At 37.2% G+C, this 12,464-nt stretch overlaps 1 protein-coding gene across 4 annotated transcripts in view; it reads left to right on the top strand.

Moving 5' to 3' along the window:
* Positions 1 to 12,464, top strand: part of sdk1b (sidekick cell adhesion molecule 1b) — a 620,017-nt gene extending 607,553 nt beyond the window's left edge. For all 4 annotated transcript variants that reach the window (XM_057843728.1, XM_057843727.1, XM_057843730.1 and 1 more), the window contains 4 exons: positions 1,775 to 1,912; positions 6,968 to 7,091; positions 9,151 to 9,280; positions 11,251 to 12,464. In XM_057843728.1, the coding sequence (XP_057699711.1) occupies positions 1,775 to 1,912; positions 6,968 to 7,091; positions 9,151 to 9,280; positions 11,251 to 11,562 (704 nt within the window). In that variant the 3' untranslated portion in view covers positions 11,563 to 12,464. The remainder of the gene's footprint in view (positions 1 to 1,774; positions 1,913 to 6,967; positions 7,092 to 9,150; positions 9,281 to 11,250) is intronic.

Genomic DNA, 12,464 nt, shown 5'->3' with positions numbered 1-12,464 from the left:
ATCGACAGAAATAAAATAAATTTAAGCCATCTGGTGCGCAGCAGATAGTATGTGGTGCGCACTAGAAACAATCTGGCATTAGCATTATTTAGCATTTAAGATGCTATGCAAGTTAGCCAATTGTTCTTTTGTTGGACTTAGATCCTCCTTTTTTATTTTTTTTTGTATTGTTTGAGGCTGAGCTCAGTTGCTAGTTGAGTCCAAGATGGAAGTAAAGCTCAACTAAATCCTGTATTATCATTTTTAGCACGTCAAAACTGCTGGTGTCGGATGCACGCCTGAGCTTAGCCTCAAACATAACTACCGTATTGGCCCGAATATAAGGCGGTGTTTTTTGCACTGAAATGAAAAAAGTGAGCGTCGTCTTATATTCGGGCTCTAGATATTATACCCATTCACGACGCCAGATGGCGTCAGATATCATTGAAGTGAATGCTGAACTTGAGGAGTAATTGTTACGGTTGCGCAGATAGGAGGGGATCCCGGAGCAGACAACGGTACAACTGACTGTGATCCACAAATGTTTAGTTTATTTGCGAGCAAAGCTCCTGGAATACAGACCGGCGAGAAGCAGGCAGTGTTCAGGGAAGAACCAGGCGTTGGGATCCAACAAGTGGCGTGCAGAAACAGGTCCTGGGGCGAAAAGCAGAATATTGTGAGCCGAGAATCAAAGACAATATATAAGCAAGGCGTGATGCAACTGACAGCTGAACTAGACGAGTTGATCTGGCGACGAGGCGAGGTGTCCACTGGCTTTTAAAGGCTGCTGATGGTGATAGCCTGCACCTGTGGCTGCTCCACCCGTCTGACCTCCAACCTGTAATTAGGATAAAACATGCACACCTGCCGGAGGCAGCTGAGAACTCAGGAGGGAGGAGCAGAGGCCCTAACAGTAATGTTCTGTCATGACAGATCTCAGCTACTCTCAAGTTTAACCAGTTTGCATTATTTTATTGCAATGTTTTTCCTTATTCAGATTTGTTTCAAGACTATAGTTACAGTTAGACCTCACTTTGATGGTTAATGCAGTTATTGCAATTTTGTTGTTTTATCACAATAGATTGGTTTATTTACATTTCAAAAACCAGAAGCCATTCATTTACGAATGTGATTGCTTTGATTTACATATTTAAATGTTCAGATATTAAGATTTGAATGAGGCAAAATAACATGCTTTTTCTCTCAAATATATTGCTTTAATCATTTGTTTCAGATGTAATTATTTTCTGTATGAAAATTATCATGACGTCATAAGCATTCATTAATGCTCATGACAGTGTCATGCCATAATTATGACCGTCTTATAACAGTCATATGACGCTGTTGTCATATAAAGTGTTACCGGTTAAGAAGGTTTTTTTTGTGAAAATATCCCATAATACAGTTAGTACAGCTGCGACTTATAGTCCAGTGCGGCTTATCTACGTACAAATGCCGTTTTCATGTCAAATTTGGTGGGTGGTGACTTATCGTCAGGTGCACCTTATAGTCTGAAAATTACGGTCATAGGGAAGTTGAACAAATATTTAAATATCCCATTTCAAATAATTCGTACGTCAGTACCATATTTTACGGTCTATAAGGTTCGCTTAAAATTCTTTATTCTTCCCAAAACTGGACAGTGCGCCTTATGTATGAATTCAGGTTGTGCTTAATGACCTCGAAAAACCTCCCCCAAAAAAGTCTGGGACGTTCTTTTAACTGTTTGAGTTGTTTTTATGTCATGCTAGTCATACACTTTTTACGACGTTCTTAACCTATTTTATGTCTACAGCTTTGTCCGAGCGACCATTCTATGAGGAGTGGTGGTTCTTGCTGGTCATGGCGCTGGTGGGCCTCATCCTCATTCTCATCCTAGTTTTCACTTTGCTGCTGCATGGGCACGGCAGCAAGTACAAAGCCTGTGGCACAGGTAAGACCACATGGGAACCAGGGGTGACAAAAGTACTTGCATTGTTGTTGTACAAGTTCACAGAGACGCCAGAAAAATAGAATACCGTAAAAAAAAAAATTAAAAAAAACTCAAGTTCAGTATGCATTTGTACTTATTACTTTTCAACACTGTTTTTAAACTGATGTGTTCAATTCACTCATGACAATTTGATACTCCATATGACAGCTCATTATATGCACATCATTGTTGAAAACATGTTTTTTTTTTTTTTTTTAATTTGAGTTCTATTTTTTCAACAAGGTGACTAGTTAAGAGTAAGATTGCCTAGGGCAGCCCAAGATGAGCCTCGTAGACGAAAACCAGGTCGTATCTTTATTCCTCCCCTGGTGCCCTCAAGCATCTCAGTCTAAAAAAAAGACAAAGCAATGTATACATCCAGTATATAGTCTTTGTAATCTATTCTGAATAAGGCTGCAGGCAGATACTGGGAATAGCTTTTTAATTAAAGCTTAAACTATCTCAGCTTCAGTACGTTTTGCTTTCTAATCCAAAAATAAACAGGCAAGTCTACTCAAGAGTGAAACCTTGGAGATATACACTACACACATTATTATCACTGCATAATAAAGTGAATGGAAACAATTATTATCATAGCTACCAGCTCACTGTTTCGGTACAATTTGCAAATGTGACATTTAGTAGTTAGATGGCTGTTTAAGGAGAGAATTCCCTAAAAAAAAAAACTCACTCATCAGTTTGTTCCACAAAATGATTGTTTTACACCAGTAGTAGTTGAACTAATTTATATAGTTGGAAAGGGTGATCTACTATAGCTCACTGCATTAACGGGCCAATTAGTGTTCAGCGTCATTAGTGATTGTTTTTCTGTAATTGTAAATTAGATATCAACCACTTTTTTGATGATTGGTAAGTGTTCCAAGTCCCCATTCTTTTTTTGGTGATCCGATTTCTGTAAAAACATTCTCCTTGAACTGCATACGTATATGTGTATTTATGCAATAGTTTGTAGTCAATGGATTTGTTTCCTTACTAGTTTGTTGCTTGTAAAAATAACAAAATTGACCCAAAAAAATTAAATGTGTAATATTACCTTGTAGTATTTCTTTAAGTATACCTATTTTTTTGTAGTTAATAAATAACAATTCAATGAGAACATTGTCATATCAAAATGTAATACACCCTTGAGCGATTAAAACTAATTAATTTTAGAAGTAACTTCCTATTCCTACTATTCCACTAATACTATGTCAAATGCTGTTCCTGGAAAGGTGATCAACCCTTTAACACCGAACGTGTCGGCAGCGACGCGTTTACGCATGTCGTCTTTGAAGCTTCGTCACGCTGTAATTACGTCACCCACGTGCCGCTGGTTGGTCTCATTTGAAAGTGCGGAAGTTGATGTCCACGTCAGTTTTTATTTGAAGTCAATCGACCAAGAAAAACGGGAGATAATGTCATTTGAGTTTTATAGTTTTATTGCACTCATAAATATGCATTAAAACGATGCATTTACCATGTATCTATCTCCATATTTCCATCATTTCTTGTCCTTTTTCAAAACCGAAAGCAGCACAAAAAACTACAGATCCCAAGAGCCGTTGTGATGTCAAGAAGGACGAACCGAATGTGAACATTTTTAATAAATTGCCGAGCTAGGCGCCAACTAAGGAAAAGGAGGCATGAACACCGGTTGGATTGCGCGAGCGACTTTGAAACGTGCAGAATGAATCGAAAACTAAATTTAGCGCAAGCTAATGCATTTTTACATCAACTCAAGGAATAGGATGAGCTGCATTTGTCGTTGTTTTCCTCGGATTAGTCGGCGTCTCGGCGAGTAGAAGTGATAGCAGCGCTCAAACGGCAGAAGAATAGGCTGTGTGACGTTGTATGTGACGCAGCTCAGTGACCTGTTCAAAAACAAACTTTATTGAGTGCGCAAAAAAAAAGAAGAAGAAAAAAAAAACTATCGGGTCGCATGCCTGAAAAAATTTAATTGAACTGAACTACTTGTCAATATTTTTGAAAATACTTTTTTTCAATGTTATATATATATTTTTCTTCACTATGAATCTTTTCAATTTTTATATAGATGTGTGTTCGAGAAGCTTGATTGCATGTACGTATACTTTAGATAAGGTGATGAGTATCATACCTAACTTCACAAAGAGATATCCTCCAAACCTTTTTTGTGTTAGATGATATATATAATTTTTTTTCTCACTATTTTGCACTGTATATACTGTAACCTGTTTTGACCATAGTATGTGTAAAGGCCAAAAACGCCTATGACCATACCCGCTGTTTGTTTTGAATAGTCAAACATAAAACTATTCAATCTTATTTTTTTCGATTGAATGTTTATCCTAACAAGTTGAATAAATATTATCAAGCTTCAAAACGGTTGGTCGAGCATGTTTGGTTGTCAATGGGACACCAACATTACAAATTTTTTTTTGTCTTTTTGGGTCCAAAATGTGGATTATAATTGGTGAGTGAAGAAAACAACAGTTTGGACATGAAGTTCAACGTGTCCTGAAAAAAGGGACTCAACTTGGCCATTGTGAACAATTTTTTCTTTGAAATATAAAGGCAACATCAAATGCATGCAAATTCGGCCAAAATAGGCTTAGGTGTTAAAGGGTTAAAAATCAATTTCAATAAATATCGTGAGCAAAAAGTGATATCATAATGAGGGGAAATATGTAAGAATCATGTAAAATCATGTAAAAATATTGCAAGACTATAGGTTCAATATACAGTTTATTACAAAAGTGAGTACACCTCTCGCATTTCTGCAGATATTTAAGTATATCTTTTCATGGGACAACACTGACAAAATGACACTTTGACACAATGAAAAGTTTGTCTATTTCCTGAGAGCACTCCTGTAATGAGTCACATGACATTTTGGAGGGAAAATAACAAGCAGTACTCAATTTGGACATTTAGGGATCTACGTAGTTCCCATGCGGTGTACTCACTTTTGTTGCCAGGGGTTTAGATATTAATGGCTATATTTTGAGTTATTTTGAGGGGAAAATAAATTAACTCTATTATATAAGCTGCACACAGACTACTTTTCATTGTGTCAGAGTGTCATTTTGTCAATGATGTCCCATGAAAAGATATATTTAAATATCTGCAGAAATGCGAGGGGTGTACTCACTTTTGTGATACACTGTACATCATTTAATTTGCTCAAAATTTTCATTTTGTCCGACCAATTTTGATTCATATTTCATCCAAATTGTGTATCTTGCAGCAATGGAAATTAAACAGTGACTCACGTTTGACAAACTCAGACTGACCCCTTTTTACACCAGGCGCGTCAACTCAACGCTGACGCTAGCACCCAATTTCAACAGGATGCATTCTACGAGCAGAACATGTGTGGAGTTGCTCGATCAGTTCAGGCGAGGTCTGCAAGATCGTGCGAGAGTCCAAGAGTAGCGGGTATTTAAAGAAAACAATACAACAACCATTTGCCTTTCAGACCCTGTGTGTTGGTCAACTTTTTTTCTGAAATAAAGAAGAAAAAGAAGTCCTGTGCTGAAGATAAACAAAATTGCAATGACAAAGAAAGACTTTAACATGTATTTTCAAAATCAAACTCCTCAATGAATCCTTTTTTCTTATGAAAGGATTTAAAAAGTTTTATTGATGATTTTTTTAAAGTTACATGCATATTATTTTGAAAATCGACCGGATCCACCGTATTTGTACACCACTGAATTCCGGTCTGACCGATCCTAACTGGTTGGATTGACGCAGGAGGGTTCCCTCTCGCGACAAATAATAAAGTCTGCCATTCGTTTCGACACATGTGACGTGTTTAACCGCTTCTGGGACGCATCTGAAAGGCAGCCTCTCTGCAACTGGTGTGCACTCGCCGCTTGACTTTAACAGCCGCGTTGACGCAGACGCGCCTGGTGTAAAACCGGGGTTATAAATTCCAGTCAATTTCTGCTTCTACTACGCAGAAGTGGGAAGAGAAGCCAAAAATTTTACTCAAGTATCACAATAATATAAAGTAAAAGTAAAGGTAGTCGTCCAAAATATGTACTCAAGTACAAGTATAAAAGTATTTGGTGAAAAGAATACTGAGTAACTGATTATATATATATATATATATATTTTTTTTTTTTTAAACAGTGGTATTTTTTTCTGAGCACAAATCTATATGGACTGTTGTTATAATGATACTGTCCAATAACCCATTTTATAACCACATTAAGCTAAAGAAATAAAAGTTATAAAAAACTATTGAATCCCGGCAAGAGAAAAAAAATTACATAAATGAAGCATTATTCGTCTAAAGAGCATGACTGCCCTCTGATGGAGGAATTAGTTCCAAGTTTGAATAGTGAAGAGTTCCTTCATAATTACTATTTTGAAATAAAAGGATCATATTTCCGTTTTTCCGTGGTCATTCGGTAAAAACTGGGAGAGGGGTTAAAATCCACGCTTTCCAATCATGTTGAAGGCAGCACTCTATATCAAATACTTCATTTTTTACAGTGCTTTGAAAATTGAACAGGCTGCCGTAAAGATAGAACAGCAAGCTTGCGTCTGATTGGTATAATGTAATCATGTGATTATTGTTGTGATGTCTCATTAGTGAAATCGGTAGAGCTACCTCGTTAATACACCAGGTAATACAATCTCTACTCTGGCATCGCAAAATGTCTCTCAACTCTTGTGCAGCCCAAAGTAGCGGAGTAAGAGTAGTGTTTTTTTCTTCACAAAAAAACAAATCAAGTAAAAGTCAAAAATATATCTTTGTAAAACTACTCTTAGAACTACATTTTTCTCAAAAAGTTACTCAAGTAAATGTAACGGAGTACATGTAACCCATTACTACCCACCTCTGGTACTATGTTGTTCTACTGATTCCATTTTGTGGTCTAAGAATCTTCAAGTTCCTGCTTTAAGCAAATGAGTCGAACCAATTAAATCAGACAGCATTAAGAGAAACAACTGAAAGTACAAAGTGAACATAATTAACATTGATGCTTATTTTATTTCAATGTGCTCCATCTTGTCTTCCTTTAGGCAAACACATGTCTTCAGTAGAGGAGTCTGTCACACTGGACAATGGAGGTTTCACCACACTGGAGCTCAATAGCAGAGCGCTTACCAATACCAAGAACACCTTCTTGAAAAAGAACGGAACAAGGTGCCATGTCTAACACAAATATACACACATTTGTTAATGGGGGGTATTCTGTGATTAATACAACTTAATCCTACTTCTTACACCATCACTATTACATCTCAATTATGGAAACAATCCAGTTGAATCAGATACAAACTCAGAAGCAGATGCAAAAATCTTGTGTTTGCCAACACCCAAAACAATGATTTTTATCGATTTCCTGGCCTAGGGGAGGAGCTAATCTCCTGGAAGTTACGTTTGCTTAACCCGCCCACAATTTCCCGTCCACCTGAGACCTTTGCCCCAAGGCACCCTCTTGACTGTCTCCGTGGCAATGTCTTGGCTAAATCTTGTCATCTGTCATTAGACGAAGAATTAATGGGATGTGCCTTTTCATGACGAAACATCACAGATTCACACATACACACGCATATTAAGTTCCACATAGCTTAGTTTAGGGTGACCAAACATCCTCTTTTGCCGGACATGTCCACTTTTTACATCCTGTCAGGGGCGTCCGGCGGGGTTTTATAAATTCATGAAAATGACCAGTTTTTTGACTGACAATTTGCACAGAATACTACGGTACTGTCGGGTCTGTGACATGTTGCCCAATTGTTAAGACTTGTGTTCAATACATACATAATCAAATGCTCATGTGCCTAAAAGTGTAATAACGTCAAAAATACCCTTATTCTACTTTGGATACAAATTTGCGCATGCGTGCACAGTCATAGACTGGCTTTATCATGGCGTCAACTGTCAATTCTCATTCACAAACAAACCTTTGTGAGTCGTGACGACAGGAGCTCACAGGCTATCGGTATGCACAATTGATAAACTTACCTTTCGGCAGTTGTTGACTTCTGTCGGAGCTTTATACTGGTGTGATCTGTAAAATCCCATTTGGTGTCGCATTGTTACGCTGCCGATGATTGTAAACTTCTATAGCAATGTTTGATTTTTGCCTCGGCTACCGGTGCTAGGTGTCAGTGAAGTAAGCCGCACCAGGCATTATGGGATATGTAATTTTGAAGTGCTGCGTTTGGAAACATGCTGGTTGAATTGTTTGCCTGTTTATTTAAGTTATTGATTGTGTGTAATCTATAACATTGAATGAGAATAATAAGTGAATGGGAATAACAATTTGTCAACACCAGTTGTAGCTGTAGTCTTGGGGCTACGGTTTATATTAAATTATTTTACTGCAAAAAGAAACAATCTTTTTGTTAAAGCTGGATTTTCTAAAGAAGAGGTATTATTTAGAACATTGTGTCAGATTATTTATTTGTGCAGTAAGAATTGAAATGACAGCTATTATTTTGTTCAAGGATTCAAGGATTCACCAATACAGAAGAGGCATTTTTTTTGCTTTATTATTTTAGGAATAACAAAGCCTGTTAAGTAATGTATGCGGATCTGAATTTGTGTCTTTGGTTATATAGCTTTTTTTTTTTTTTTTTTAAACGAATTTTTCTATCCAGACGGAAAAGGCACACTTTAAATATATTAAAGTGCCAAGGCATCTTTTAGTGAACTTTGAATAAAATTTAAGTATCTCGAGGCCGGGCCGAGTATCCTCTTTTTTGGAAATCAAAATATTTACACGTTCCATTTTGTTGTTTTTCGAAACCTCAAAATAAAAACAACATCAAAAATCGAATGTCTTCATTGCATTTCTGTAATTTCATACAAGCAATGAAACAATTCATCAATATTGTAATCAAGTTAAACTTCATGTAGCATCATACAACAGAATAGTCACGTGGTGCATTGAATGTGCTGCAGAGAAAATAAACATTAAATAATGAAAGCTCATTATGTATTTTTAGCCGACTTAGTCATTTTGATAGTAGGCTAATAAAGCTAATACAGATACATACAGCATGTGTTGCCTTTATTAATAGGCGTATTTAAGACTTTTAATTTTTTGCCTCTCCAGACATATATTTTTTTTGTCCAATATGGCTCTTTTAACATTTTGGGTTGCCGGCCCCTGTACTAGGTGTTGTCTGTCCCTTTTAGTACCCTCAACCTAGTTTCAGACAAAGCTTCTCACGTTCATGCGTTACGGTTCCAGGTCACCTCCCAGACCAAGTCCAGGCGGACTTCACTACTCAGATGAGGACATCTGCAACAACTACAATGGAGCGGTTCTGACAGAGAGCACTACACTCACTGAGAAACCAACCGAGGTTTCTGAGTCAGAGGTAGCTCTTCTTCAATTGTCCATTCAGCCCATTTGTGTTACATTCATTTACTAAAAGCTGCATTAAGGATGCTGGCTGAACGAGTCTGTCTCTGAATTTGTCTGTTTGATTAGAAATATACCGTTAGCCAGAATATAAAACGGCCCTGATTATAAAGTCAAAGTTTGCTTTATTGTCAATTCTACCACATGTGCAAGGACAGACAGAGAATTGAAATTGCGTTACTCTCTAACCTCAGTGGCAAGTAAAAAAGGAAATAAATTAGGGCTGTCAAACGATTAAAATTTTTAATCGAGTTAATCACAGCTTAAAAATTAATTAATCCTAATTAATCGCAATTCAAACCATCTATAAAATATGCCATATTTTTCTGTAAATTATTGTTGGAATGGAAAGATAAGACACAAGACGGATATATACATTCAATATACTGTACATAAGTACTGTATTTGTTTATTATAACAATAAATCAACAAGATGGCATTAATACTAACATTCTGTTAAAGTGATCCATGGATAGAATTGTAGTTTTTAAAAGATAAATGTTAGTACAAGTTATAGAAATGTATATTAAAAACCCGCTTAATGTTTTCGTTTTAATAAAATTTGTAAAATTTTCAATCAAAAAATAAACTAGTAGCTCGCCATTGTTGATGTCAATAATTACACAATTCTCATGGTGCTGAACCCATAAATCAGTCGCACCCAAGCGCCAGCAGAGGGCGACAAAACTCCAAAAAACACAAGTAACAAGTGCACATGACACTCTGCTGTCATTTTAATCTGTTTGAGCGGAGCATGTATGTTAATTGCATCAGGTATTTTCATGTGATTAATTTAAAAAATTAATTACCGGCAGTTGACGCGATAATTTTGACAGCCCTAAAATAAAAATATATATAAAAATAGACAACTGTACAGTCTGACAATATCTATGAAACAAGACACATTATAAAAACAGGTGAATAGAAAAGAAGCTGACTGCAGTAGTGCAAATGTATTGTTCTATATACATACACACACACACACACACACACATACACACTTATATACATACATATACACATACATACTGTATATATATATATATATATATATATACATACACATATACACACATATGTACGTACATACCCACACACGCATATATACTCATGCAGTTACGCACATAGACATACATACATACATACATACCTACATACATGGTTGTGCAAAAAGGGATGGTTATATAAAATGACTAGATGACTATTTGTAAAATGACCGTTATAAAGTGACTATTTATAAAGTAACTGTTATAAAATGACTATTGTAAAGTGACTGTTTGTAAAATGACTGTTCCTTGTGAAGACGACCCCCATCTTTTTCAAGACTCAAGTTTGAAAAAAGACTTTTTGGTCACCAAATTAATTTTTATACAAGAAAATAATTACTGTACATCTGAAACAAATTATTATAACAATATATTTGAGAGAAAAAGCATGTTATTTTGCCTCATTCAAATCTTAATATCTGAACATTTAAATATGGTAACTAAAGTGCAATCACATTCGTAAATGAATGGCTTCTGGTTTTTGAAATGTAAATAAACCAATCTATTGTGATAAAACAACAAAATTGCAATAACTGCATTAACCATCAAAGTGAGGTCTGACTGTAACTGTAGTCTTGAAACAAATCTGAATAAGGAAAAACATTGCAATAAAATAATACAAACTGGTTAAACTTGAGAGTCGCTGAGATCTGTCACGAGAGAACATTACTCAAGTTCAGCATTCGCTTCAATGATATCTGGCGCCATCTAGCGTCGTGAATGGGTATAATGTCTAGACCCCGAATATAAGACAACTCCCACTTTTTCAGTCTTATTTCAATGCAAAAAACACCGTCTTATATTCGGGCCAATACGGTAATTGAGGAAAGTAGTCTTCTTGTCATATTTCTTATCATATTTCTTCTGTGTGTGGGTCCAGTTGACGGACAGCGACTACGAGGACGAGCAGCCCAAGCACTCCTTCGTCAACCACTACATGAGTGACCCTACCTACTACAATTCGTGGAAGCGGCAGCCCAAAGGTCTCAAGCCACTGGGTTCGCCGTTCAGCTACGAGGAGTGTGCCACCGCCGCCCCTGACTCAGAGCCGTACTACCAGACCGTGGTCACCCAACACAGCGCAGGCGGAGTCTACACGCCCACGGGACAGCCGGCGCTCACCCACGCCAATCCAAACACCAACCCGCAAGGCTCACGCACGCCCGTGACGGGATTTTCCTCCTTTGTTTGAGCAGGGTGTGCACACCGTGACACTCCTTGACAGGAGAGTAGAAGCCTTGAGGGAAGGGGAGACTTGAACTTAATGCCTCAAAAGAAAAAAAAACAAAAAAGAACTGATGCAACACTCTTCTCTCCAACTCTTTCATGCTTGGGTGTCACTGTGCTCCCACAACACATACACACACTATTAGCATCCCCCCCACACATGTCCACGTCTACATGGACACTACAGAGACTCTCAGAAGGAGAGAACTGAGCCGGTGGTACATGGAAAAATCAGCACAAAAAAGCTTCTTGTCTGTCATCTGTCTTTACCTACACACACGCACACTCCCAAAATACACACATGCACCATCTGATTGGACATGTTTTTGGGGGAGAAGATGGCACAGGAGCAAGAAGAGTGGACTTGTGCACAAATATGAAGATGACAGCTTTAAAATACTTTTGGGGAATGAAAAAGTAAGTGAAAATCACTGTTTTAGGAGGTGAGCGTGTGTGGACTCTCCTCCAGCACTTGGAATTGTGTGTGATTGTGCTTTCTGATTACATGAAAACTGTATTTTTTCAATTTTATTTGATGCTGCCAACAAGTGATGCTTTTACTCAGCTGATGCCCCTTTCCGTTTTCTTTTACCATTTTTTTTTTTCACAAGTTTTGAGTGTGTTTGTTCGACGCATGCGCTCAGAAAGGATCTTCTTTAATCGCAACGAGCGCCATTGTGTTTGTATTTTTTCAAAATAGATTTTGTATATGTCAGAACAAATTCAAATTGGCCGAGCTTTGACCCGACCAGACTGAGCTGATACACACATACTTTGTACTCCACATGTATAATTTAAATTTTCAAGCCAGCCAGCAGCCTACAGCACTCTGTCACACGTTTTGAAGCCCATATGGTGTGTGAATAA

The sequence above is a fragment of the Corythoichthys intestinalis genome, chromosome 8, assembly GCF_030265065.1.
Source record: "Corythoichthys intestinalis isolate RoL2023-P3 chromosome 8, ASM3026506v1, whole genome shotgun sequence".
NCBI lineage: Eukaryota > Metazoa > Chordata > Actinopteri > Syngnathiformes > Syngnathidae > Corythoichthys > Corythoichthys intestinalis.
The sequence above is the reverse complement of the archived record's forward strand: the minus strand, read 5'-3'. Positions and strand labels throughout refer to the sequence as shown.